Source organism: Danio aesculapii, chromosome 3 (assembly GCF_903798145.1).
Source record: "Danio aesculapii chromosome 3, fDanAes4.1, whole genome shotgun sequence".
Taxonomy (NCBI): domain Eukaryota; kingdom Metazoa; phylum Chordata; class Actinopteri; order Cypriniformes; family Danionidae; genus Danio; species Danio aesculapii.
The window spans coordinates 29,935,550-29,962,389 of record NC_079437.1 but is presented as its reverse complement, the minus strand read 5'-3'; the positions used below and the strand labels follow the sequence as shown (position 1 = coordinate 29,962,389).

Genomic DNA, 26,840 nt, shown 5'->3' with positions numbered 1-26,840 from the left:
TTGCATTTTTGATTATTTACAAGCTTAATGAGAATGGGTAGATAAGATAGATATCAATGAAATAGATTCAAAACAGTTTCACTGTATGTGGGAATGTGGAGAGCTGCAGTTGTTTTGGAAGAAGGTGCTTGGTGTGGTCTGGGAAATGGCTGAAGAAAATGTTCCTTTAGAACCAAAACTTGTTTATTAAATATCCTGAAAATGTGTCTGTAAATGCAAATAAAAATAAACGTATTGATTACAGCTTTATACTAGCTAAATGTGTTATAGCTGTGGTATGGAAAAATACCCAAAGACCTGTTCTTGCACTATGGATAAAGGAAATGTCTGATAATCTTGCTCTTGAAAAATTAACATATGTAATCTGAGGTAGAACAGAGACTTTTTAAAAAGTGTGATCTCCTTTCAGTTGCTTTAATGGATAGGAACAAATTAGATGTCTTTGGAAAGATGACTGTAGTTTAAAATTCTATGTTATAATGTTTTTATTATTATTATTATTATTATTATTATTATTATTATTATTATTATTATTATTATTATTATATACGGACACACATTGGTCAATTTAAATGTATTTTTTATAATTTTTTTTGTATTTTATTTTATAATTAATTTTAAATGTAATTTCTGTTTACCAAATGTTGGGGTGGGAAAGTACATTCTGAAATATTATGTAAGTTAATATTCTGTATTGTTTGCTGGGTTTTGTAATATAATTAAAATCAATAAAAACAAAGTTGAAAAAAAATTATTCAAAACAGATTGATTTAAAAAAGAAAAAAAAGCATGGGAGGCACTAAACGGGATGTATTTATTCACTAAGGACTATGAAATAAAAGCAAATCTTGCGGCTTTTTGTTTAATTGACAAGCCAGATCCTTTATATACAAGTTGTTTCTCAAAACCTTGGAAACAGCACAGGATGTCACGCTTATATTGTCAGCAAGGAAAAAGAGGACAGTGTTATGAAGAAGTCTTTGGTTTGGACCTGAAAATAATAGCTCTTGGATTAACCGCTAAATTACTATAATTAGATATCATTATGATAAATCATTTTCCAGGTTGATTACTATTCCACACAAATTATTGTAATCACATGGGTGCGAATGAGCTCACGTCTACATTTCTGTTATGCACTATAAAAATACATACATTGTGTGTGCTGTGTTAAAAGGATAGTTCACTACTCAAAAAATGTCACTTCTGCTGTTGTTTAATAACCCTATTGTCTTTTCAATGGAGGATTCTCACAATGAGCATGCGAGGAGATATTTTGAAGAATGTTTACACTGGACAGAGAAGGTTGATATTTGAAGTTGGATGGGTCCAAAGTATTGCATGTGATACAATTACAAAAAATACTCATCTTGACAGTTGTGCTCATCCACCTTCACTATAGACCTGAAGACAGTTGCTACCCCCAATTCACCTTTTATACTTAGCCCTAAAAGTATGTACTCTAAATCAGTGTTTCCCAACTCTGTTCCTGGAGGCACACCAACAGTACATGATTTGGATGTCTCCTTTATCTGAGCCATTCATGTCAGGTTTTGGAGTCTCTCCTAATGTTCTGCTGAGTTGATTCAGCCGTGTGAATAGGAAGAGGTTGAAAATGTGTACTGTTAGTGGGCCTTTAGGAACAGGGTTGAGAAACACTGCTCTAAATCACAGTCATATCTGATGAGCATGTGAACACACTACTAGTCAATTAGTTCAAGAACCCATTCAGCAGTGCACAGTGTATATACTGTAAGTGGGAAATGTCGCAACCAAAACACCAAATTTGGTACTTTTGACAACACTACCGGCGCTATGATCCATTATGAATTCCTAACTACCACACAGACAAGTCAACTAGTCTCATAGCTTGGGTGGAAAAATTCAAGCAGCATCCACTCATAGGATAAGAAAACTCAGTTTTATGTAATTATTAGACACTAATAATAATTGGCATGTCATTGAAGTCCATGTCCATGACAGTCCTAGGGTATGTCGCCACGAGTAATGCTGCCCCAAAGTAGATTTTATACACGAAAGATGAAATTAGAAGGGGAAAGCCCAAATTATTCCTACAATAAAACCTAATATACACTCACCGGCCACTTTATTAGGTACACTGTAATAGTACCCTCTTGGACCCCCTATTGCCTTCAGAACTGCCTTAATCCTTCATGGCATAATTCAACAAGGTACTGGAAGTTTTCCTCAGTGATTTTGGGTCCATATTGACATGATAGCATCACGCAGTTGGTGCAGATTTGTCGGCTGCAGATTTATGATGCGAATCTTCTGTTCCACCACATCCCAAAAGTGCTCTATTGTATTGAGATCTGGTGACTATGGTGACCACTTGAGTACAGTGAACTCATTGTCATGTTCAAGAAACCAGCCTGAGATAATTTACGCTTTATGATATGGTGCGTTATCCTGCTGGAAGTAGCCATCAGAAGATGGGTACACTGTGGTCATAAAGTATGGACATGGTCAGCAGCAATACTCAGGTAGGCTGTGGCGTTGACATGATGCTCAGTTGGTATTAATGGACCCCAAGTGTGCCAAGAAAATATCCCCCATACCATTACACCGCCACCACTAGCCTGAACCGTTGATACAAGGCAGGATGGATCCATGCTTTTATAATGTTGATGCCAAAATCTGACCCCACCATCTGAATCTTGCAGCAGAAATCAAGACTTATCAGACCAGGCAACGTGTTTCACTCTTCTATTTCCAAATTGATGAACCTGTGCGAATTGTAGCCTCAGTTTTCTGTTCTTAGCTGACAGGGGTGGCACCCAGTCATGCTGTAGACCAATGCCTCAAGGTTTGATGTGTTGTGCGTTTAGAGATGCTCTTCTACATACTTTGGTTGTAACAAGTGGTTATTTGAGTTTCTGTTGCCTTTCTATCAGCTCAAACCACTCTCGGCCATTCTTCTCTTACTTCTGGCATCAACGAGGCATTTGCACCCAAAGAACTGCCACTCACTGGATATTTTCTCTTTTTCTGACTATTCTCTGTAAACCATAGAGATGGTTGTGCATGAAAATCCCAGTAGATCAGCAGTTTTTGAAATACTGAGACCAGCCTGTCTAGCACCAACAACCATGCTACGTTCAAAGTCACTTAAATCACCTTTCTTCCCCATTCTGATTCTCTGTTTAAACTGCAGCAGATCATCTTGACCATGTCTACATGCCTAAATGAGTTGCTGCCATGTGATTGGCTGATTAAAAGTTTGAGTTAACAAACAGTGGTAGCTAATAAAGTGGCCGGTGAGTGTATGTGATAATTTTGCCTTAATTTATGTTCAGACTAACACCCATAAGTCTTTAAAAATGTATTTTTGTGTTGTAAATGTAAATTTAATTGAGGGTTTCATGGCCCTTTAAGTCTGAAGCTGAACCTATGTATCATATTTACACCTTTAGTAGATGACCAGACATACCTTTAAAAGGTTAATGTGTTGCATAGAGCAATGGGAGAATTAATAGGAGTAATAGAAGTAATAAGAGTCAGTTGAACCAATTGCTTCATAAAACTATTTAACTTTATAATATTATAATACTCTGAGGGCAGCACGGTGGCGCAGTGTGTAGCACAATCACCTCACAGCAAAAAGGTCGCTGGTTCATACCCAGGCTGGGTCAGTTTACATTTCTGTGTGGAGTTTGCATGTTCTCCCCGTGTTCACGTGGGTTTCCTCCGGGTGTTCTGGATTCCAGATCCCACAGTCCAAAGGCATGTGCTATAGGTGTATTGAATAACACATTGAATATTACACTCCTGCAGATTGTATCACAGAAACTCCAAAATCGAGCATGGTTAAAAACAAATATGGGAGCTCAAATTTACAGTTATTATAACTTTAACATGTAACTTTCATGTTTCTCATAAAAAAAGACTATGAAACCTGTTCAATTCCATTGGTTGTTGCTGCCTTATCAAGACAAACATGATTGATATTTACAGTTTGGGATCAGGGAGGCTCTGACTCGGGAGCAGTTAAATATTAGCACAATAAAATCACATAATTGAAGATTTCTTGGACAAAAAGTCAGTTGTGATGAGTCTTGAATCACACCACATGCTGCCATCATTGGAGGGTGTAAATCAGGCTTGAAATCTTTGAGTGTGTGCCCAGCCTAATGCAGCTCATCCAGGCTTTGGCCCACTCCGACAGGCCTCGGGTGGGAATTATTTAAATTTGGTGTATTGTGACATGTACATTAGTGGAACAAACCTAGAACAACCTGTCCTCCAACCTCAGTTTTCCTGAAATAAAACCCTATACAAAGGAGCATTTGCTAAACTATTTCACAGTTCTATCCCGCTATCATCCCGTAAAAGTATTTTCCTGTATTTTTCCCGTATTTTTCAGTCTTTCTCTGAAGGGTGGCAAATAAACATTAAAGACACGAGCCTCCCTATACGCAACCGCTGAAGCACCAGGGGCCACCCTTGCTCTTAAATGTGAGTCTGTTCTGTGCTTTCGATTTGTTCAAGCATGGAAACACATAGTCGGGTTGGGGGAATCCCTTATTATGGTGGGCTTATCCCTTATTTTCACATTCCAATATTGACAGGTATGATCATTAGGATCAAGAGTTCAGTCTAAGCAGGGTGAATCGGCCTTCAGCTACTACACCCTCACTGCTGGAATCAGCTTTCAGAAATGATCAGATGTGCTCCAACATTAGGCACATTTAAATCAAGCCTGAAAACACATCTGTTTAGCTGTGCCTTTACTGAATGAGCACTGTGCTACGTCCCACAGATCGCACTATTGTGTCTTTCTTTCCTGTTTCATTCTTTTATAACCTTTTTAACACATTTTAATCTGTTTTGATCTGTTTTAATAATTTTGAATTCTTTTAATCATTTTTATTTTCTTGTTTCTTCAATTCTTGTTTATGTAAAGCACTTTAAATTGCCACTGTGTATGAAATGTGCTATATAAATGCCTTGCCTTGCTTTACACAATGAATAGCGTTTGATTAAATCTACATTATGATCGGTAATACCGGTCATACACAATGTCTTGAAAACATGGCCAATATGAAACCAATTTTACACCATTTAGAGGGTGCTGAACTTTAAAAGAAAATTGCAGGTTTTTAAAGGCTTGCACAAACAAACTATTTCATTGTTTTTTTAGAGGAGGACTCTCACACAGCACAACAATCAAGTAATTTGAGCACATTTAAAACAAGCCTACTGTTGTCCCTTTAACCGCCTGCTGGTTGGCCATATTTTGACAGTTTTAAATAATGACTGTTAAAGTCATTTAAAAAATGACCATTTTAAATAATGGTTTACACAAACAGCATTGTTGGGTTACAAAAAAAATCAAACAAACATAATCCTGTTGCACTATACTTGATTGTGGTTTTATTGTAAAACAAAACAAGAAAACATGTTAAATGAGAAACTGAAATATTTTTATGGCATACTTAAAAAAAAATAAAGATGATTTAGTATTCAAAAATGTTTTATTTTGATTATGTTTTGAATAAATTGGTCTTACACTTCATATTTTCAGATTTTTCACAGTATTTGTATTAATTCCGGTACTTTTACCATAAACCGACAAATCAACCATTTGGTAGAGGTTGATTTTTTTTTTTTTTTTAATTATGGGATGTGTTGGAAAAAAATGCATTGAGTGTGTTAACTAGCGACATTAGGAGTTAAGTAATGCAATTCTTGGTGGGGCAGTTAAACAGTTATGGAGAATATTGTTCTTTTCTGAGATATTTTCATACACCAAAGACGATTGTCAATGTAAGAACCATAATAAGACCCCATATGGATCTCTACTTAACAGTCTGACTTGCACATTTGCCATGCTTGTAGTTACTCTTTAAAAATCTGTAGCTTTTATAAGTTTTGTAGTTCTTATGCTTATTCAACATGGAGAACATTCACATTTAAATGTCCTTGAAAAATAATAGAACAGTCACCACCTTTGGAACACTCACTTCAACACATTACAATCTGGGATACACCTATTCTAAATTCGAATGCAATCTCAGACAGATAATATGCAAATAAGGATGCAAAATGTATTTAAAAGTCTCTGCGATTGGTTGGGAAATTCCAAATTGAACTAAAACAAACCATTACAATTGGCTTAAGATTAGCAATGAAAGTTTGGGACATCGTAAACCTGGGAATCTAAAAAAAGTCACAAAGCATTACAAATGATGATGACTTTTTCGCTTTTGCCCAAGTAGTTTTTTTAATGCGTATCCTTGCATATGTAAGGTTTTAATTGAACTCACTGAAGTGTGAGTGATCTTGACATGTCTTGATACTCCAAATTGGCGAAGCAGTCACCCACTCCACCTCTGACCTCTGTGGAGCAGTGCACACACTCACTCCACAGACTCGCATGGAGACTTGTCCACCGCACCTCAGCACCAAGACACTGCCGAGGTGTTCCTATGGCAACCCGCAGCTTGCTCCACTAATGAACTGGTTGTCATGGTGATGGGGATTGGCTGTGCGCAAAGTGAGAGACTGAATAGCAGAGGGAGGAAGAAATTTCACACTTCTCTCTGCCACTGCATGAACACACTCTCACACACACACACACACACACACACACACACACACACACACACACACACACACACACACACACTCGTAGGGGAGGACAGTGGACACTGACCATTTTGGACTCTGACTTTGTTTATGCAAGCCTTTTTATATTAACATTAGCAACTTTGGCTACTGTTACAGCAGGAATACAAACTACTTTGGAGTTTATGACCCTCAAAGAAAAAGACTTCTGGAAACTTCACAGTTTTAGGGTTGTTTCAGGGTAAATAAACCAAAATGCTGAAATGTAAGGCATGTCTGTTCCTGTTCACTACCTGATTGGCTCTTTTGGATTATTGCATGTCCTTCTCTGATTCATCAAGCCCCTCTCATATGTCCATTACACTTTTGATTTTTGATTTAATTTTGTGGCGCACACCTAGGGCTGGGCGATATTGCAAAAAATTCCTCAAAATTGTCATGATATCATGTTTCATATCGTTCGATATGGATAATTGTTAAATATTTTGTAACAATTAGGTACATTAGGATTTTTTTTATTTATTTAACCACTTTATTTTCATTTACCAACATTACTAAGTACTAAATAGTTTTAATAGTCAAAAACAAAAATATTTAAACAAAATATCCCATCTCTTTATAATAAAATAAACATAAGTGTTAAACTCTTAAACTTGATAAATAAAATGTTACAAAGTGTGAGCGAGATAGTAACGGTAGATCAACTTCTCTAAGGTGTCAATAATAATGATACAGTAAACCTTAAACTCTGTAAACAAAACAAATTATGATGATCAAATCTGAGCTTTCGAGTAATAGAACCAGCCATCATTACTCAAATACATACTGAACATTACAAATTGTGAAGTTGAATGACTACATTACTACCCTGTGCTAAAGAATCTTTCAGATGGGGAGCTAGTGGCTGGATGCACAAGAAAAGAAACCAAAAAGCCACTCTGGCGACATCCTTACATTATTTTTTATTTACAATCTCCTCACTGCTGCTATACTGCACTCATTTATGCGTGTGTTGTTATTCTGACCTGAAGTGGTGAGCGAGTGGTTTCCTTCACCATTTTCTATAGTATCTCTTGTAACTAGGTGACCATCAAGCGTTTTCTCAGAGGATGACAAATGGACAAACCATTGCTGCAGCTCTGATGCAAGTTTATGGAGAAAAGTAAAAAGCACTGCAAAGTTTGGGTGCGCTGTGTTAGTCTGAAGTAGTTAGTCTACCGTTATTACTGAAATGTTTATATTCCATGCAAAGTGTGAACTGAACTACACTGTTCCAATTTACTATGACCTTTTACGTGAAGCTGCTTTGACACAATCTACGTTGTATAAGCGCTATACAAATAAAGGTGAATTGAATAAAAGGTGAATTGATTGGTTTGTTCTACTTGCATGGATCACGGTGCGCTTGCGGCATTGAAAAAGTTCCTATGTTTTTCAACTCATTGAACCTGGAAAATGCGTGAGCATCACTTGTGCACTGCTTGCACATCATGCAAATGGCACGCCTCCACTGAATTGACAAACTTACATGCTAAGCTTATTGGCATTGCTTCCAAGGCGCGCACTCAGCAGCCACATTTTAATAAAACTATAGCCTTCATACCAAAACTTTATACCAAACAATTTTATTGATACTGAAAATGGTGTTTGGTCAATATGAAGTATATCGATACCGATTTTATCACCCAGCCCTAGGCACACCTCAAGTTTAAAGAAACCAGTCAGCTTTGTTTTAATTTAAAATGGCTCTGTTTTGTTTTATTTGAGAGTAGATACAAATAAATATTTTAAAGTGTTTTTAATGAGATCTACCTTGTATCTGTTCGACCAAAATGGCAAAGAATAATATTTTAAAGGTGACATAAAATGAAAATACAGATGTAACTTGGCACAGCTGAAAAATAAGAGTTAAATAGAAATAAGCCTCACACACAATTTTTTCCTCATTCTATAAGTTAATGTAAATTCTAATATAAGTTCTATTTAAATTCTACAAATGTAAAATTTCTGTGAAAAACAGGCCAATCTAAACCAAACAGACTCCAAAGAGGGTTATTTATACTGAAGTATTAATTGATTGGATACAATGTTTGCTAGTGAGATTACAACAATGATATTTTTTGTTCCTTATTTTAAGTTGATCTAAGCCAGGGGCGTCAAATCCAAACTTGGTAAGGGCCGCACTGAGTGTTGTGAATAAAGTCAGGGGCCATACATACACATTTTAAAAAAATTATTAAAATTATTATGGAGAAAATAAAAGTGTATTAACAACTGTCTAACATCTCTTACATTTCATTAAACCCCATTTATCAAAATAGCAAGGTTTTACATTTAATTTTAATTAGGGCAACATTTGTGTCACAGCAGCTTTTATCTCTATCAACACATGAAGGTCTCTAACCAATATAAGCATAAAACAGGACAGTAGGATAGCATAGAACAGTAGTCTACTTTAAAAACTATTTCATATTCAGAAAAACTGATAATAAAACAAAAAGCCAACAACTGATATACCACATTGTAACAAGCAACAGATGGCTTCTGATATTGTATTATTAAACTTATTCTTTTAGCTTTAAAAAGGCAACCTGATCATGAAATGATCCATGGCAACTGTCGATGCCTGCAACTGAACCTATAATATGAAAAAAATTAAAGCAATATATTTATTAGTGGGCTATTATAGATAAATGGTAGCCTATATAAAAAATAAATGGTAAGAAATTATTTCGATTATTTAGCTTCAAAGGACACTTGTAATATATAAATAAATATTTGAATAAATATTCTGTTTCCCACCATGGTTGAAATTGTCATTATTCTCTGTCCATTTTGCGTTTTTTTTGCCGTTGTGCTAGTCCCAGAAATATTTCACCTTGTTTACATTAAGCGTAACGTTATGCTGCTAACGTCTAAATTAGAGAGCAGGGTGAAGCGCAACAGCACCATGTCTCAATACTGTAATGGTCACAGACCTAATATTTAAAGCAAGCACGGGCCACTTGAACTTCATTACCAAAACTTGTTGTCAGGCCTGATTAAATGTTTTGACAGGCCGCATTTGGCCCGCGGGCCTTGTAATTGACACATGTGATCTAAGCTTTTATTTAACATACTCTGTATATGGGGCTCTAATTTTGAAAATGTGAGATGTATGGAGTCTAAAATGCAGCCCTGTGAAACAGCCAGTCATGGTCACAGCTTTTTAGAACTCAAATTGCGGGATATACGAATTGTAATATTATTTAGTGCCACCTCACAGAGGCATAAGGTCTGTTTAATTGTATCTTTTGTTCATTTATTTCTAAGGAGGCGACAAATACATGTAGACTGAGTATAAGTGCTTAATTCACATTTATGCATTGTGTCATTTCACTCAGCTCTTACTGTCATTTTTCTAGAGGGGAAATAACACTTAAATTTACTTTATAATACTCGCCTGTTTATGTAGTGGTTAAAAATTACAGGCTGTGACAGCAGGCACTATTAAAAGCTGCAGAAATCAGAGCTTATTAAGCTTATTAATATTCACACCAATTCCAAATAGGGTCAAAACTGAGTATTTTATTTTAGGGGTAATTTGTGTGATTATAATGAGCATATGAAATAATTTCTGTTTTTTTCATTATTTTTGAACTACCCTAAGTCACAAACCTGTGTAGATATTAGAGAACAATTTATGCCATTGAATAAATGCATCCATGGCACCTTTTAAGTCGTTTCTGCATTATAATAACTCAAACTAGCTTCACAGCCCTCAATCAAATGATCATACATGAACTGAAAACATTGCACAATCTAAATAGTCATTTGTACAGCCTGTGCCTGTATTACCAATTGCTGACAAATGATATTCTTTTATGTGGATACAAAAAATGAATTCAGTACAAAGCCTTGTTTATTTAAAATATAACACTGGTAAAAAAAAATACTTACCCTCTTTCTTCTTTACTGGATTTATGTTGCTTATGGAGACCAGCTAGTGAAGTGCTATGCAGGTAAACCCCACTCCTCTGACCTCTAAAGGTGCTGTAGCGACAGATGCTAGACACCATAGCAACCAACTCCCATACAAAGAATCTCCAGTTCGATCCCAACTCAGAGCAGGTGGGATGCAGTAGGGACTAGTGGGTTACACTTATAATGAATACTGTTGCACTTTGTCTTATTTTTAATAACTTTATATATAGCTTTGTACTGTAATTATATAGTTACTTGTATATTTTCATTTTATCTGGTTCTGATTTGAATGCAGGTAACATTTAAAAGGTTTTGCTACCAAATGAAGCATGATAAACTCTGAACACAATTGAATATGTTTTTAAATAATGAATTATATTCTTATTTGATTTTAATTCATAACTATATATTGGCTAATTTTTTTGCACTGCAATTTTTTGTACTGTGGATAGATGAATTTTCTGAAATGCCAGTGTGAAAGAGGATTAAACGAAAACACACAAGTGTAAACATAGCCTTAAGGCCTAAACGCAAGCACAAGCCAATCACTGGAACTCCTCAAGGTCAGAGAAGGGGGTCCATTCCAGCACTCTGCTGTAGGGCTGTCCCATTTTCACAGTTCCTGGAACAGCGCTGCTGTCCCAAAATCCAACCTCATACAGTAGCTTGAAGCTAACATTAGTCCTTTAGCCTGGAGCTAGTGCTCAAGCTAGTTTCAGGCAATGTCAAAGCAGGAAACGAACAGTACTTGTGAAGTAGGGAGTGTCAGAAAACATATCAGGTTTCTGACATTCCTAAGCAACCCAGTTGTTAATAGCTTTTATTGCAGGCTAATTAATTAATTAGTATTGCCATTTAGCACTACCAGGGTGAGCAGAGACTCAAATGAGATGTTAATGAGGCTGATGGACAGTTAGTGGCCAGGGATCTGCTAATCTGACAAGAGGTTCAGTTTCACCCCAGTGAATCACAATGTCTCCCTCTAGTGCACACTGGACAGAACTGTTTCTGCCTCATGAGGGTCAATGGGGATACACAACATAGTCAATGTTTAAACAAGCAGAGAGTCTGCACATGATTAACAAGAGGCCAAATTGCAGAAAGTGCTCTGTGGAAAGATCGTCATCTGTGAACTAACAGACTGTAATACACCTGATTATATTTTTAGAGAAGTGTTACACTATTGAATCTAAGGTTTACTCTGATAGTTGATTTAAAAAGTATATCTTATAAACCAGTGATGCAGTGGTGCAGTAGGTAGTGCTGTCACCTCACAGCAAGAAGGTCGCTGGTTCGAGCATGTTCTCCCTGCATTCGCGTGGGTTTCCTCCAGGTGCTCCCCACAGTCCAAAGACATGCACTACAGGTGAATTGGATAGGCTAAATTGTAGTGTATGAGTGTGAATGAGAGCGTGTGGGTGTTTCCCAGAGATGGGTTGCAGCTGGAAAGGCATCCGCTGCGTAAAACGTGCTGGATAAGTTGGCGGTTCATTCCGCTGTGGCGACCCCAGATTAATAAAGGGACTCAGCCGAAAAGAAAATGAATGAATGAATATTATAAACCAACTGTGTAAAAGCCAAATGTGTATCAAACCATTGTGTACACATAGTGTAATAATGCTATTAATAAAATTTAGTTTTAATTACTCGCATGAGAAAAATACTATAGTAATTTATAATAAATACTAGTGGTTTAAACAATACTATGGAAAAATGTATTATAGCATACTATTCATACTATAGTATTTTATAACACTTTGTTAATGAATGCCACAGCATACTGTTGTATTAACTATTGTGAACTGATAAACTGTAATAAATACTGTAGTATACTTTAGTTTTTACTACAGTAAACTGTGCTGTATTGTACTAAAATATAACCTATAGTTATAGCAACTGTAGTAGAGTATTGGGTAGTTTGTTTATATGCTATAGCTGTTGTATTACCACCCCAACTATAGAATTACCCGAACAAATTAATACATTTACTATAAAAAAGTATTTACATAATTTACTATTGTATTTTTTCATAGGTGAATAGAAAATAATAATATTTGCCCTAGAACATTTTAAATATATAAAAATAAGAACTTAAATTACGTTTTTTATGGAATATTTCCTGCAAATTCTGCATTGTAAAACTGGCTTTATACTGTGCGTGTGTCTCATTATTATTCCCACCACTAGCCTTGTACTTCTCCGCCCTTTTTTACACTAATATAATATAATATAATATAATATAATATAATATAATATAATATAATATAATATAATATAATATAATATAATATAATATAATAGTGTATGATATAAACCCAACAGCTAAATCTGTTTGTCTGACAGACATTTTTTTTCTTTCTGTCTCTATAGAAATGTCTGAGGTTCAACCCTGATGCAACCGTATGGAAGGCGAAGCAGCAGGTGATGTGTAGTCTGACTGAGTCCCTGAGGGATGTTTTAAACTATGGTCTTTTCCAACCTGCCACTGACGGGCATGATGCCAAGTTCCTGGAGGAGGAGAGGCCGCTCCGCGAGTACCCACAGTCCTTTGAGAAAGGAGTACCTTACCTGGAGGTAGCTTTCCTTTTGTTTCCTCTTTTTGTTTTACTTTTTTCTTCTTCTTTTTTCCACTCTGGTTCTATAATTGAATGTGAACACTGGTGCTAGGAAACTGCTGCTTCAAATTGTTTGTTGCCTTGGTGATAATTCTTTTAGCAGCTTCACTGGTAACTATGAATCTTAATAACCCTTATATGGAAATTTGTCATGTAATAAGAACTATTACAATTATTATTATTTATTATATTTTGAGCAAGTACTGTTTCGCAACAATAGTCAGCTCAGAGTCCAGTTAATTCACTAGAAGCCTGTTTTATCTGATGTTGATCATAATAATAGTGACAGCGACACCTGTTTGTTAAATGAACTCAAATGCTACTGTTTTTTTCATTTATGAAGAGTTACAGCTCACGATTAACAACAGTGCCTCTCAGTATTTCTGTGGTTTAGAGCAGTGTTTTCCAACCACACCAACAGTACACATTTTCAATCTCTCCCTTTTCAAATACACCTGAATCTAATCATCAGAACATTAGAAGAGACTTGAAAACCTGAACTGAATGGTTCAGATAAGGGAGACATCCAAAAGATGTACTGTTGGTGTGCCTTCAGGAACAGGGTTGGGAAACACTGGTTTACAGTACTTGTTATTTTAATAAATCAAGGATTACCCTTTGCCCTTAAATTACACCTATATATTAGCTTAGTGTTATTTTTGTACTATTTCATAGTTTCTGCTGGTTGTAGATCAGCCTCCCATAATTTAAGGCTTTAAAAGGTGTTAAATATAAGGATTTAAAATTAATAAAGTCATGTGATTTAAATGTTGGATTCAACGCACAATATTATCTTGCTCAATATATTTGTTTTCCAATAAATCATCATATTTAAACCTGAAGCAAATGGATTGTTTTGGAGTGCATAAGCCTATGTTTGTTCTTGTTTTGGTTACCTTTATAGTTGATGTAGTATAAACAAGACCTTTCATGTCTGTTCCAAAATAAATAATGTTGAATTAAGATTTTTTAAACATTTGCACCGAAAAACGAGACATGAGGAAAAATCACTGTATGAGTAAAAGTGCATTAAAAGCTACTTTCCTATTTTAGTATTTGGGAAATCGATTATTTTTATCCTATATGTGTAGTGTATTCCAACTTTATCTCACCTTGAAAGAGTTATTATTTAATAGTTTCAGTTTTTTTTAACAGTCGTATATTTTAAAAACCATCTGGACTTAAAATTAAGTATTAATACTTGGTCATCTAAACAAACAAACAAACAAAGAAAAGTGTCTATAATGCTGAAGTGTTTTAGGGGGAAAATCTATTAGTCTTATTTTCTATTATTATTACTATAAACTGTAAACATTTTTTGCTGCTTTCATTTATATTTATTTTTCTTTATAAATTTAATTATTGAATTATTAATGCCTTCCATATATCTGTCTGTCACTGATTTGTACAAACTTTTTTCCACACAGTTCCGCTACAAAACCAGGGTGTACAAACAGACAAATCTAGATGAGAAACAGCTGGCCAAATTACATACTAAGGTAGGCCTCACCACAGAAACAATTATTTAAGTATAATATATTAGTTAAATATGAGTAAAGAGCAATCCTAAATGGCATGCAAAACACTCTTTTTCTTCCTTCAAAAAGTCTATATTTTGTGATGTAACAATCCATTAACTGAACTGTAGGCTAGAAGTCTACTCAGGGCTCACCTGAAGTTTGCATCGAAGACACATAGTGGTTGCAAAAATGGGCATTCATGAGCAGACTTCTGAAAGCTAAAATGGGGAATAGGGAACCATGCGCTTGGATAGACATAACAATGTTCCTTATGTTGGTATTGCATAGGGTGATTTGGCCTAAAATCAAAATCTTGATTAATTGAAGATTTGAACTCGATTACGATTGATAATGATAGTTTTGTTTGTTTATTAATTTTTTTGCCCTCGTAGTTCACTGACAGGTTTTGTACATTAAATATGCTCACATATTACAAGTGAGAGATGTTTGAATAAATGGAGCATTATTAGATTTTTAACTAATTAAAGGACGCACACACTATCTACTATCTATGATTATTTATCGAACATCAACGTTGAACAACTGACATTAAAACACACATTGCCTAAAACCAACATTCTCTTTTTCTTATAAAAAAGTAAAAATTAATAACTTGCAATTTTGGAAACAAAATTAATTGTTTTCAAAAGTAGAAAATAAGCAGTATCTCTTCTAAATAAAATAACTCTTGTATATCCTGTGAATAATATTTTAAACAGTGCATTTATTGCATCTTGTGTAAACAAATATTTTAATGTAAATGATAATTTTATTGTAATAGAAAATATGCTGTCTCAAGGCATCTCTGGCGCAGCTTCCAATCATCGTTAATGTATGGTCAATAAGGTATGCAACCACTCGAATGCTGCGCCAGACAGTACTCGTCATTGCTGAACTATAAATCCGCCTTAACAGTACGGGCTCACGTGACTCCACATACAGTAGGGAAATTAATTGAAAAAATTGACCTGGAAAAATTTGATCGATTATAGATTCTGAATGTCAATTTTCGATTAATACTTTTCGATTAATCGCCCAGCCCTAGTATTGCAGTTCAAATTCAAAATATCAGAGAGGGTTTTTTCACCCGACACCTCCTTCAACTATTGATTGCACTCACAGGGGGTCAGATTAACAACACCAACAGAACAATTAAGCCTTACACTCTCAGAAATAAAGGTACGGTTATTACATTTCAAAAGGTACAAATTTGTACCTAAAAGGTTCATACTGATACCTCAGTGTTCCTATTAAAATTTGTATCTTCTTTATTATCTTCTGAAAAGGTACCACCCCAGCTCGCGTACCTTTATTTCTGAGAGTGTACACTGTAAGTTGCTCAGCTAATGTTTACATTTGTAAAATGTATATGATTTGCTATTTAAAACCTCCTCATGTGGATGTTTATAACTCAGAATCTACGTCTCATTTCGTCACATTTTCGGGTCCATCCAGTTACATTTAGGCAGTCTTTTAGACTGACATGTAATATGCTGTGTTTTCCATGAAGGCAACCTGAGGTGCTGAAATTTAATTGGGGAAACTAGCCGTGGTTACACAGACCAAAACAAAGATAGACATTCCAATACAGAACACAAGCTTTAAAAGAAGAATAACTGTAACTGTGGCATTGTTTTTCAGATAAACAAGTGTGCATGTTTTCTAAATATTCGCAAACATATTGTTAAGTTTTTATGCTTTAAAAGAGTCAAAAACGTACATAAAGCACCTTTAATGGACACTCGCAACCAGCAAATAGACACTAAAATTGTGCCATTTGGGATTGGTTTAGTCTGATTTCAAGCCACTGGCAAGATTAGCTCTGAGCCTTAAGTAACATGTCTACCCCTACAGGCCAGTCTGAAGAAGTTCATGGACTACATCCAGACCAGCGCTGTGGAAAAGGTAGCCAAACTTGTCGATAAAGGACTTGACCCCAACTACCACGACCCTGATACAGGAGGTGAGGTGTCAGACGCTTCCTGCGAGAGTTAATGAACTTCCCATTAGTAAGCCGAATAATGAATTACTGCCAACAGAGCATAAACTGGCCACACATGCTGTATGCATATGGAAATCGGGCTTCATGAATATTCAGTGAGTGTTTACAGGAATGGACATTTGCATCTTCTCAAGCGATCCATGCAATTTCCAACACAAGTCATCTGGAGTTGAAATTGTGCAAAAAAAAGATCATAAGGTCAACTTTAGACACAGTGACTGCGCTCTAAACAAACAAATAAACAAAAACCCAATTAGTGCTCTTGGGCTGCTTAATGAGAGGAAACTATTACTGCTGCTCGATGGTTCAGTTCAGCGCGTGTCAACAGAGGAAGACCACTGAATAATTTGAATGTGTTTGTAAGGGGCCAGCATCTTTTGTGGCATATTAATTGAAGTTTTAGCACTTTGGCGAGCTGCATGAAGTGGCCAGACATGCTGTGAAAGTCGTTTTGTGGACCAGATGATAATGCAGAGTAATATTAGCGCTGGTTTGCGGAAATGTGTGACTTAGCGAGACGGCTACCTTGAGTGTTTTTCACAGTTTGCGTTGTCTGCCTTGTCACTGAGTTGACGTTATTTTTGCCAGGCTGACAATCACTTCTCAGCGTAAGCCCTGCTCAAGGGAAAGTGAGAACTGCTGTGCCATTTGCAGCCACTAGGAGACTGATCTGAGAAACGTACAGTCTTTTTTGTTATCATCAATGGTTGTCAACTGGGGGGCCATTATAAACATTAAAATAATAAAAATTGAGTTCATTATGCTAAACTGTACAGCATAATATGGATTTTTGTTAGTTTATTTTATTGCAACAGGAGTAATAGTTTCCTATATCATCTTACATTAAAGTTCTGTGAAAAAATAATAACATGAATTTTGTTTTTGTTTTGTTTTTCTAGATTTAGTAGATTTATTAGCTATGAGTTTGGCCAAAATACCTATAATTATCAAATATAACAAGTAAAAATATTGTCCGTGTCTAAAACCACCCCTACACTCTTAAATAGTGTTCTATTTGTGGGAGCAGCCATTTATAATGGTCTGCCAAACCAATGCTTGGTTCCACAATAATGAGTGCACAACTGATGTTTTTTTTTTTTACATTTATTGTATAACAGAGAGATACATTTGGTACACATCATTTACAATAATAATAATTCGATTATTTACAATGGTGCTGATAAAGAATGAAAAACAAGAGAAACAATAGGAAAAAACAACAGAAATGAAACAAAATTGAAGAGATATCTGATTTGAGGATAGATATATAAAATAAAAGAAATTGAGAGTGAAGATGGCAAAATTTAATAGATTATACGTATTAAACGTCATACAAATTGTAAATGTTTTGAGTGCTTTCTTGTTAGGTGAATCTGGAATTGTAAGTAATTTTTAATCTCTTGTGTAAATGCTATAAATACTGGCTTGCAATTTGAAAATGTATGTTTATGAATGTAAAATCTGCATAAAAAAGAATTAAGGTTTATTATAAGTCATTATGTTAAAATTTATACAAGAAAGCAAACTGAATTACTTTTACAGTAACAGAAAAATTCTGTAAAGTAATATTTGAGATAAATAAATTAACATCTTGCCAAAATTGGAACACATGGTTGCATGACCAAAATAATTGAGGATGAGTTTCAGTATTATTCTGACAAAAGGAGCAATTTGTAGCGAAGTCTGATCCAAATCTTTCCTTTAACAAGTTTTTGACTGGGTAAATGTTATCTAATGATTTAAAAGATATTTTCTTTACCTAATTAGTACGGAAAAAACTTTTGCTGTGTGGACCATATATTTCCCCAGTTTAAATGATCAAAAAGACTGTTCCAATGTAAGATAGCAGTAGGGGTAGAGACAGTATTTTCGAGGAACAGAGCTCTTATTTTATAATTTTTATATTTCTTTATAGCAAAACAAATTTCCTCAATAGGCGTATTAACTGATTCTGGAATGGTAACGGTTCCTGGTGGTACTGTATTGTTTTTAAAAAGCATGTATAATCCAGAAGGAATAGCACCTACAGTATAGTTATTGCAAACTCTTTAAGAGTTACCGGAATTTTGTATTTTATGAGAATCTCAGCAGTAGACCTTCCTCATTAAAGAACTGGGTAACATGTACTATTCCATTACTGAACCACTGATTGTAAAATAAAGATATATTTTTGAATAAAATATTTCTATTGTTCCATATGTAGCACCAGTGGGAAGAAAAGACATGTTTGTAGATAAGAGTCCATTCCAAAGCACAACCGATGTACGCTCAGCGGCTAGAGAATACTCATAATGCACTGTGAGAGTTTGCGCACCAAATTAATTTTCATGTCTGACCACAAGATGGCATCCAGATTAAATTAACATTTATATACATAACAGAAATCAAGATTTGGTTCATTACTAATAGACACCTCAAGTGTTAAATTACTTTCACAGGGTCTGACAAAGAAGTAAAAAAAATTGAATCCATCTGAGGGATTTATCAACCAGCAAAGCATAAAGAAAACAACATCTATTGTGTACCCTGCGCTCAAATTCACTGGCTTGTTTTCATTCACGCATTAAAGTGGACTATATTAGAGGACTAATGTAGGAAACAGTGAATGATTTCAGATATAACTTTTGTCATTTTGAGCATTTTTTTATGACTAGAAAATGACAACCATTCAGAATATAGTCAACATAAATCCAGACAAACAGAATTTTCAAATGATTTTCATTTATTTTTTATATCTGTATATATACAGTATATCCATGTTAGAATTTAGAGGATTACCTATTTATAACTACAGAAGCTACAGTAATAAAAACAGTCGAAATCGACATCTTTACAACAAAGTGTAACCCTTCAAGTTCTACTCGATCAACTCACAGCAGGGTTCGAACCAGGTGTGGGAGGCAGGCGTGCTAACAAAGATAACAAAGGTCACTGCCCTTAGCATCTGTTGCTAGTCCACTTATTGAGATCAGGAACGTGAGGTTAACTTGCACAGCTCACGCTCGCTAGCCTTCATAACACTCACCCTCCCACACTAGACAAATTGTTTGTGCACACTGTCAAATAGAGTAAGCTGTGAGAGGCTGTGTGCTTGACTGTGTGCAAATGCTGACATATGAGTAAAAGCAAAGTTTAATTGTGCATTTAAGGCACATGATGCACCGTTTATACAATTTAGGCCCGATCCAATTCAATTTTTTTACCCCTGCACCTTCACCTTCCTCTTGGCCCTTGAAATGTGAAAAGGGAGGGCTTTAAAATTTATCCCTAAGAAATGGGACACCACTACAACACCTGCACACTTCATCATATGTCATTGTGATCTCTTACTTCATATGAGATCAATGACTGTTGTAGTTATTCCAGTTGTGTTATTTTTGGTATTTATCTTCAGGAAATCACAGAATCCTGCAATATCATGTTATCATAACGATATAATGTGGCAATAACATAGCTGTACTGGCCATATTCATCAGAATCAGAATCAGAATCAGAATCGGTTTTATTGCCAAGTGTGCTTCACACACACAAGGAATTTGTTTTGGCTACAGAAGCTTCCAGTGTACATAAAGTGACATGTGACAACACAAAATAATCTAAAAAAATAAAATAATAATAATAAAAAATGATGAACATTAAACAGATGCGGTTAGTGAAGAAACCTGGATGTTGAGTTGTAGTACAGATTGTTATAAATATACAGGTTATAAGGTGCTGTGTACAAGTGCGAATGTAGAAAGTATTGCATTGTATATTGATATAAGGTGCTGTGTACAAGTGCGTATGAGAAAGTATTGCACATATTTATTGCACAGTAGGGGAATATTTAACTGTTCATAAGGTAGACAGCCTGAGGAAAGAAACTTTTCCTGTGTCTGGCTGTTTTTGTGCTTGGTGCTCTGAAGCGCCGACCAGACGGTAACAGTTCGAACAGGTAGTGTGCTGGGTGTGAGGCGTCCAGAGTGATTTTGCGAGCCCTTTTACTCACTCTGGAAGAGTACAGTTCTTGAAGTGTAGGAAGGGTTGTGCCAGTGATTCGTTCAGCAGTCCGGACTATTCGCTGTAGTCTACGGAGGTCAGTTTTGGCAGCTGAGCCGAACCAGACGGTGATTGAAGTGCAGAGGATGGATTGGATGACAGCTGAGTAGAACTGTACGAGCAGCTCCTGTGGCAGGTTGAACTTCCTCAGCTGACGAAGGAAGTACAGTCTCTGCTGGGCTTTCTTCACAATAGAGTCTATATGAATGTCCCACTTCAGATCCTGAGAGATGGTGGTGCCCAGGAACCTGAATGACTCTACTGCAGCAACAGTGCTGTTCATGATGGTGAGTGGGGGGAGTGCAGGGGGGTTTCTCCTGAAGTCCACTATCATCTCCACTGTTTTGAGCGTGTTCAGCTCCAGGTTGTTGTATCTGCACCATAACGCCAGCCGCTCCACCTCCTGTCTGTATGCAGACTCGTCACCGTTCTGGATGAGGCCGATAACAGTAGTGTCGTCTGCAAACTTAATGAGTTTGATGGAGGGGTCTTTTGCAGTGCAGTCGTTGGTGTACAAGGAGAAGAGCAGTGGAGAAAGAACACATCCCTGGGGGGCACCAGTGCTGATGGTGCGGCTGTCGGATGTGATTTTGCCCATTCTGACTAGCTGCTGTCTATCTGTCAGAAAGCTGGTGATCCATTGACAGACAGAGCTAGGAACAGAGAGCTGGGTCAGTTTGTACTCAAGCAGTGATGGGACGATGGTGTTAAAGGCAGAACTGAAGTCCACAAACAGAATCCTTGCGTAGTTCCCTGGTTTGTCCAGATGTTGTAGGGTATAATGCAGTCCCATGTTGACTGCATCATCCACAGACCGGTTTGCTCTATAGGCGAACTGCAGGGGGTCCAGCAGGGGTCCAGTGATGTCCTTCAGATATGCTAGCACCAGTCTTTCGAATGACTTCATGGCCACAGATGTTAAGGCCACAGGTCTGTAGTCATTGAGTCCTGTGATCTTTGGCTTCTTTGGGATTGGGATGATGATGGAGCGCTTAAAGCAGGATGGAACTTTGCGCTGTTCCAGTGATCTATTGAAGATATGTGAGAAAATGGGAGCCAGCTGGTCAGCGCAGGTTCTCAGACAGGCTGGTGAGACACCATCTGGCCCTGGTGCTTTCCTTCTCTTCTGTTTACTGAAGATCTGACGCACATTTTCCTCACTGATCTGAAGAGCAGGGGGGGAGAGGAAGATGGCTGGAGGTGTTGATGGCTGTGTAGGGCGATGGTCCGGGCTGTGTTGATGTGGTGTTGATGGCTGTGTAGGGAGATGGTCCGGGCTGTGTTGATGTGGTATTGATGGCCGTGTAGGGCGATGGTCCGGGCTGTGTTGATGTGGTGTTGATGGCTGTGTAGGGAGATGGTCCGGGTGGGTGTGAGGTGTCTGGTCATAGGTGTCAAACCTACAGTAGAACATATTCAGCTCGTTTGCAATATGTTTATTGCTGTCGATACTGGGGGACGGTGTCTTGTAATTAGTGAAATCTTTTAAGCCTCTCCACACTGATGCAGGGTCGTTAGCTGAAAACTGGTTTTGCAGCTTTTTGGCATAGCTTTTCTTAGCCACACCAATCTCCTTTGTCAATGTGTTCCTGGCCCGATTGTACAGGATCCTGTCACCACTCCTGTAAGCATCCTCTTTGGCCTGACGAAGCTGTCTGAGTTTTGGTGTGAACCATGGTTTATCATTGTTAAATGACAAGTAGGTCCTGGTAGGGATGCATAACTCCTCACAGAAACTGATGTATGATGTTACAGTCTCTGTGAGCTCGTCCAGATCTGTGGCTGCAGCTTCAAAAACATCCCAGTCAGTGCATTCAAAACAGGCTTGTAAGACCTGCTCTGTGTCGTTGGTCCATCTCTTGACAGTCCTTAATACTGGCTTAGTAGTTTTAAGTTTTTGCCTGTAAGTTGGTATAAGATGAACCAGGCAGTGATCGGAGAGTCCTAGAGCTGCTCTGGCGACGGAGCGATATGCATTCTTTATTGTGGTGTAGCAATGGTCCAAAATTATATTGCCTCTGGTGGGGCATGTAATGTGCTGTATGAATTTAGGCAGCTCATGTGTGAGTTTTGCCTGATTAAAGTCCCCAAGTATGATAAAAGCAGAGTCCGGGTGTTGTTGTTCTGTCTCTGTGATCAGATCAGCCAGCTGTTGCAGCGCAGTACTCACGTGTGCTTGCGGTGGAATGTAAACACAGACGAGAATGAACGAGGAAAACTCTCTTGGTGAATAAAACGGCTTACAGTTAATGAAAAGCACTTCCACATCAGGACAGCACATCTTCTTTAACACAGTTACATCCGTACACCACCTTCTGTTGATGTAAAAGCATGTTCCACCACCGCGCGTTTTGCCCGTTGACTCCGTATCGCGATCTGCTCTGTACAGCTGAAAGTCCGGTAGGTTTAATGCGCTGTCCGGAATGGCTTCGTTTAGCCAGGTTTCCGTGAAACACAGGACAGCAGAGTTGTTAAAGTTCTTGTTTTTGCATGTGAGCAGAAGTAGTTCGTCCATTTTGTTAGGAAGAGAGCGGAGATTCGCCAGGTGAATGCTGGGCAGCGCCGTTCTGAAGCCGCGCTGTCTTAGCCTGACGAGCGCGCCGGCTCGCTTCCCACGCTTGCGCGTCTTGTAGCGTTTCCACAATGCGGCTGCTCCGCCGACTACAATGTTCCGCAAAACGCCACAAAAATCAAAATCCAGTTCTTGATTAGTTGGTGTGCACTGCCGAATGTTCAGCAGCTCGTCCCTGGTGTAACTGATCGTGTTTGACAAACATAAAACAGGACAGACTAACAAAAACAGTGCAAACACTGGAGAGCCCCACGCCGAAGCGGCCATCCGCGGCGCCATCTTGATGAGGTCTCCTCATCAAGATCTATGAAAAACACACAAAAACAACATTAACATAACATTATACCAGACACCGTAAAAAGCTCATTCCCAGCCACTAGACTTTTCTGACAAGGGTATACAAGTGTCATCGAGTGACTGGTGTGAAAGTATGTTGTGGGACTGCTATACAGGAGTTATTATTAGGGATTATAGATAGCAAAATTTAGCTTTTATTTAATAGTTTTTTTAAAAAGCATGATAGTAAAACACGAACACGGTTATGAACGTATTAAAACATATGCTTGTTTGTTGTAAAAAAAAAAAAAAATTACAAAAAATACTAATTTGTGCATCTCATGACTTCCGTGTGCGGCAACGTTGTTGTTTAAGATGATGTATTCTGGGAAATTTTTGTCCCCCATAGGCTTCCAGTCCTGGAAACTCTGTTTTAAGGGCTATCTAACCCTACCACTTAACCCTACACCTTCAAGCTAAAGAAAATTAGGACACCCTTACCCCTTCACGTGAACGCACAAAATGAGGGGTGAAATTGGAATTGGGCCTTAAAAAACCTTTCCTATGTGGAAATTTCAAAACATGTTAGTTCACCAAAAAATAATAATGATGTTATTAATTACTTCGCCTCATCTTATTCCAAACCCTTGAGACCTTCGTTCATTTCAGAACACAAATTAAGATATTTTAGGTGAAATCAAGAGAGCTCCCTCATCCTCTACAGACAGCAAGGTTTATGACTTGTCAAAAGTCTAGAAAGGTACCAAAAAACATCCTTAAAACAGACCATATGCATTCAGTGCTTCATTTAGAATATTATCAAGCTCCAAGAATCCTTTTGTGTGAAATAACAACTTTATTCTACAGTTTCTTCCTCTCAGTGTCAGCATAGACCTTTATCTTTGTCCTTAATACTGGCTTAGTAGTTTTAAGTTTTTGCCTGTAAGTTGGTATAAGATGAACCAGGCAGTGATCGGAGAGTCCTAGAGCTGCTCTGGCGACGGAGCGATATGCATTCTTTATTGTGGTGTAGCAATGGTCCAAAATTATATTGCCTCTGGTGGGGCATGTAATGTGCTGTATGAATTTAGGCAGCTCATGTGTGAGTTTTGCCTGATTAAAGTCCCCAAGTATGATAAAAGCAGAGTCCGGGTGTTGTTGTTCTGTCTCTGTGATCAGATCAGCCAGCTGTTGCAGCGCAGTACTCACGTGTGCTTGCGGTGGAATGTAAACACAGACGAGAATGAACGAGGAAAACTCTCTTGGTGAATAAAAAGGCTTACAGTTAATGAAAAGCACTTCCACATCAGGACAGCACATCTTCTTTAACACAGTTACATCCGTACACCACCTTCTGTTGATGTAAAAGCATGTTCCACCACCGCGCGTTTTGCCCGTTGACTCCGTATCGCGATCTGCTCTGTACAGCTGAAAGTCCGGTAGGTTTAATGCGCTGTCCGGAATGGCTTCGTTTAGCCAGGTTTCTGTGAAACACAGGACAGCAGAGTTGTTAAAGTTCTTGTTTTTGCATGTGAGCAGAAGTAGTTCGTCCATTTTGTTAGGAAGAGAGCGGAGATTCGCCAGGTGAATGCTGGGCAGCGCCGTTCTGAAGCCGCGCTGTCTTAGCCTGACGAGCGCGCCGGCTCGCTTCCCACGCTTGCGCGTCTTGTAGCGTTTCCACAATGCGGCTGCTCCGCCGACTACAATGTTCCGCAAAACGCCACAAAAATCAAAATCCAGTTCTTGATTAGTTGGTGTGCACTGCCGAATGTTCAGCAGCTCGTCCCTGGTGTAACTGATCGTGTTTGACAAACATAAAACAGGACAGACTAACAAAAACAGTGCAAACACTGGAGAGCCCCACGCCGAAGCGGCCATCCGCGGCGCCATCTTGATGAGGTCTCCTCATCAAGATCTATGAAAACACACAAAAACAACATTAACATAACATTATACCAGACACCGTAAAAAGCTCATTCCCAGCCACTAGACTTTTCTGACAAGGGTATACAAGTGTCATCGAGTGACTGGTGTGAAAGTATGTTGTGGGACTGCTATACAGGAGTTATTATTAGGGATTATAGATAGCAAAATTTAGCTTTTATTTAATAGTTTTTTTAAAAAGCATGATAGTAAAACACGAACACGGTTATGAACGTATTAAAACATATGCTTGTTTGTTGTAAAAAAAAAAAAAAATTACAAAAAATACTAATTTGTGCATCTCATGACTTCCGTGTGCGGCAACGTTGTTGTTTAAGATGATGTATTCTGGGAAATTTTTGTCCCCCATAGGCTTCCAGTCCTGGAAACTCTGTTTTAAGGGCTATCTAACCCTACCACTTAACCCTACACCTTCAAGCTAAAGAAAATTAGGACACCCTTACCCCTTCACGTGAACGCACAAAAAGAGGGGTGAAATTGGAATTGGGCCTTAAAAAACCTTTCCTATGTGGAAATTTCAAAACATGTTAGTTCACCAAAAAATAATAATGATGTTATTAATTACTTCGCCTCATCTTATTCCAAACCCTTGAGACCTTCGTTCATTTCAGAACACAAATTAAGATATTTTAGGTGAAATCAAGAGAGCTCCCTCATCCTCTACAGACAGCAAGGTTTATGACTTGTCAAAAGTCTAGAAAGGTACCAAAAAACATCCTTAAAACAGACCATATGCATTCAGTGCTTCATTTAGAATATTATCAAGCTCCAAGAATCCTTTTGTGTGAAATAACAACTTTATTCTACAGTTTCTTCCTCTCAGTGTCAGCATAGACCTTTATCTTTGTTGCTGTATGCAGGCGCCATAGCAAGCAACCCCTTCCGGTAGGATGCTTAAAACTTTCAATTATAATTGTCGTCAACAAGAGTCTGGATCTGAAAGTGGTTGTCAATACTAATTTGAGTGGAATACAGAGTGTTTTTGCGATGCACAACTTTGGGGTTCACATGCGAGAGAAACACGTTCTCCTAATTCAGTGTCTGCTATTAAAAGCAATTAAAATGTGACACTATATATGTATCAAGCTGTCGAGATTGAAACATCCTCTTTTGCGCATACATGCAAGGCATTATGGGTAATTTAGCATTTTATGAAAAAGGTCCAGTGTTTCCTCTAGGATTTTTTCCAGCTGTGGCGGCAGACTCTGCTGGGCATTTTACCCAGATCTACCAACTACGTGTGGCGTTATTTCATTAACAAAGGTAGTGAGCCCAGTATTAAGTCGAGATCGCATGTCAATCTCTGTGTGCTCGAGCGCCGA

At 37.5% G+C, this 26,840-nt stretch overlaps 1 protein-coding gene across 1 annotated transcript in view; it reads left to right on the top strand.

The window, feature by feature from the left end:
* Positions 1–26,840, top strand: part of shank1 (SH3 and multiple ankyrin repeat domains 1) — a 118,388-nt gene that overhangs the window by 23,851 nt on the left and 67,697 nt on the right. Inside the window, 3 exon segments of the mRNA XM_056453602.1 lie at positions 12,922–13,125; positions 14,594–14,665; positions 16,541–16,649. Coding sequence (XP_056309577.1) covers positions 12,922–13,125; positions 14,594–14,665; positions 16,541–16,649 — 385 coding nt within the window.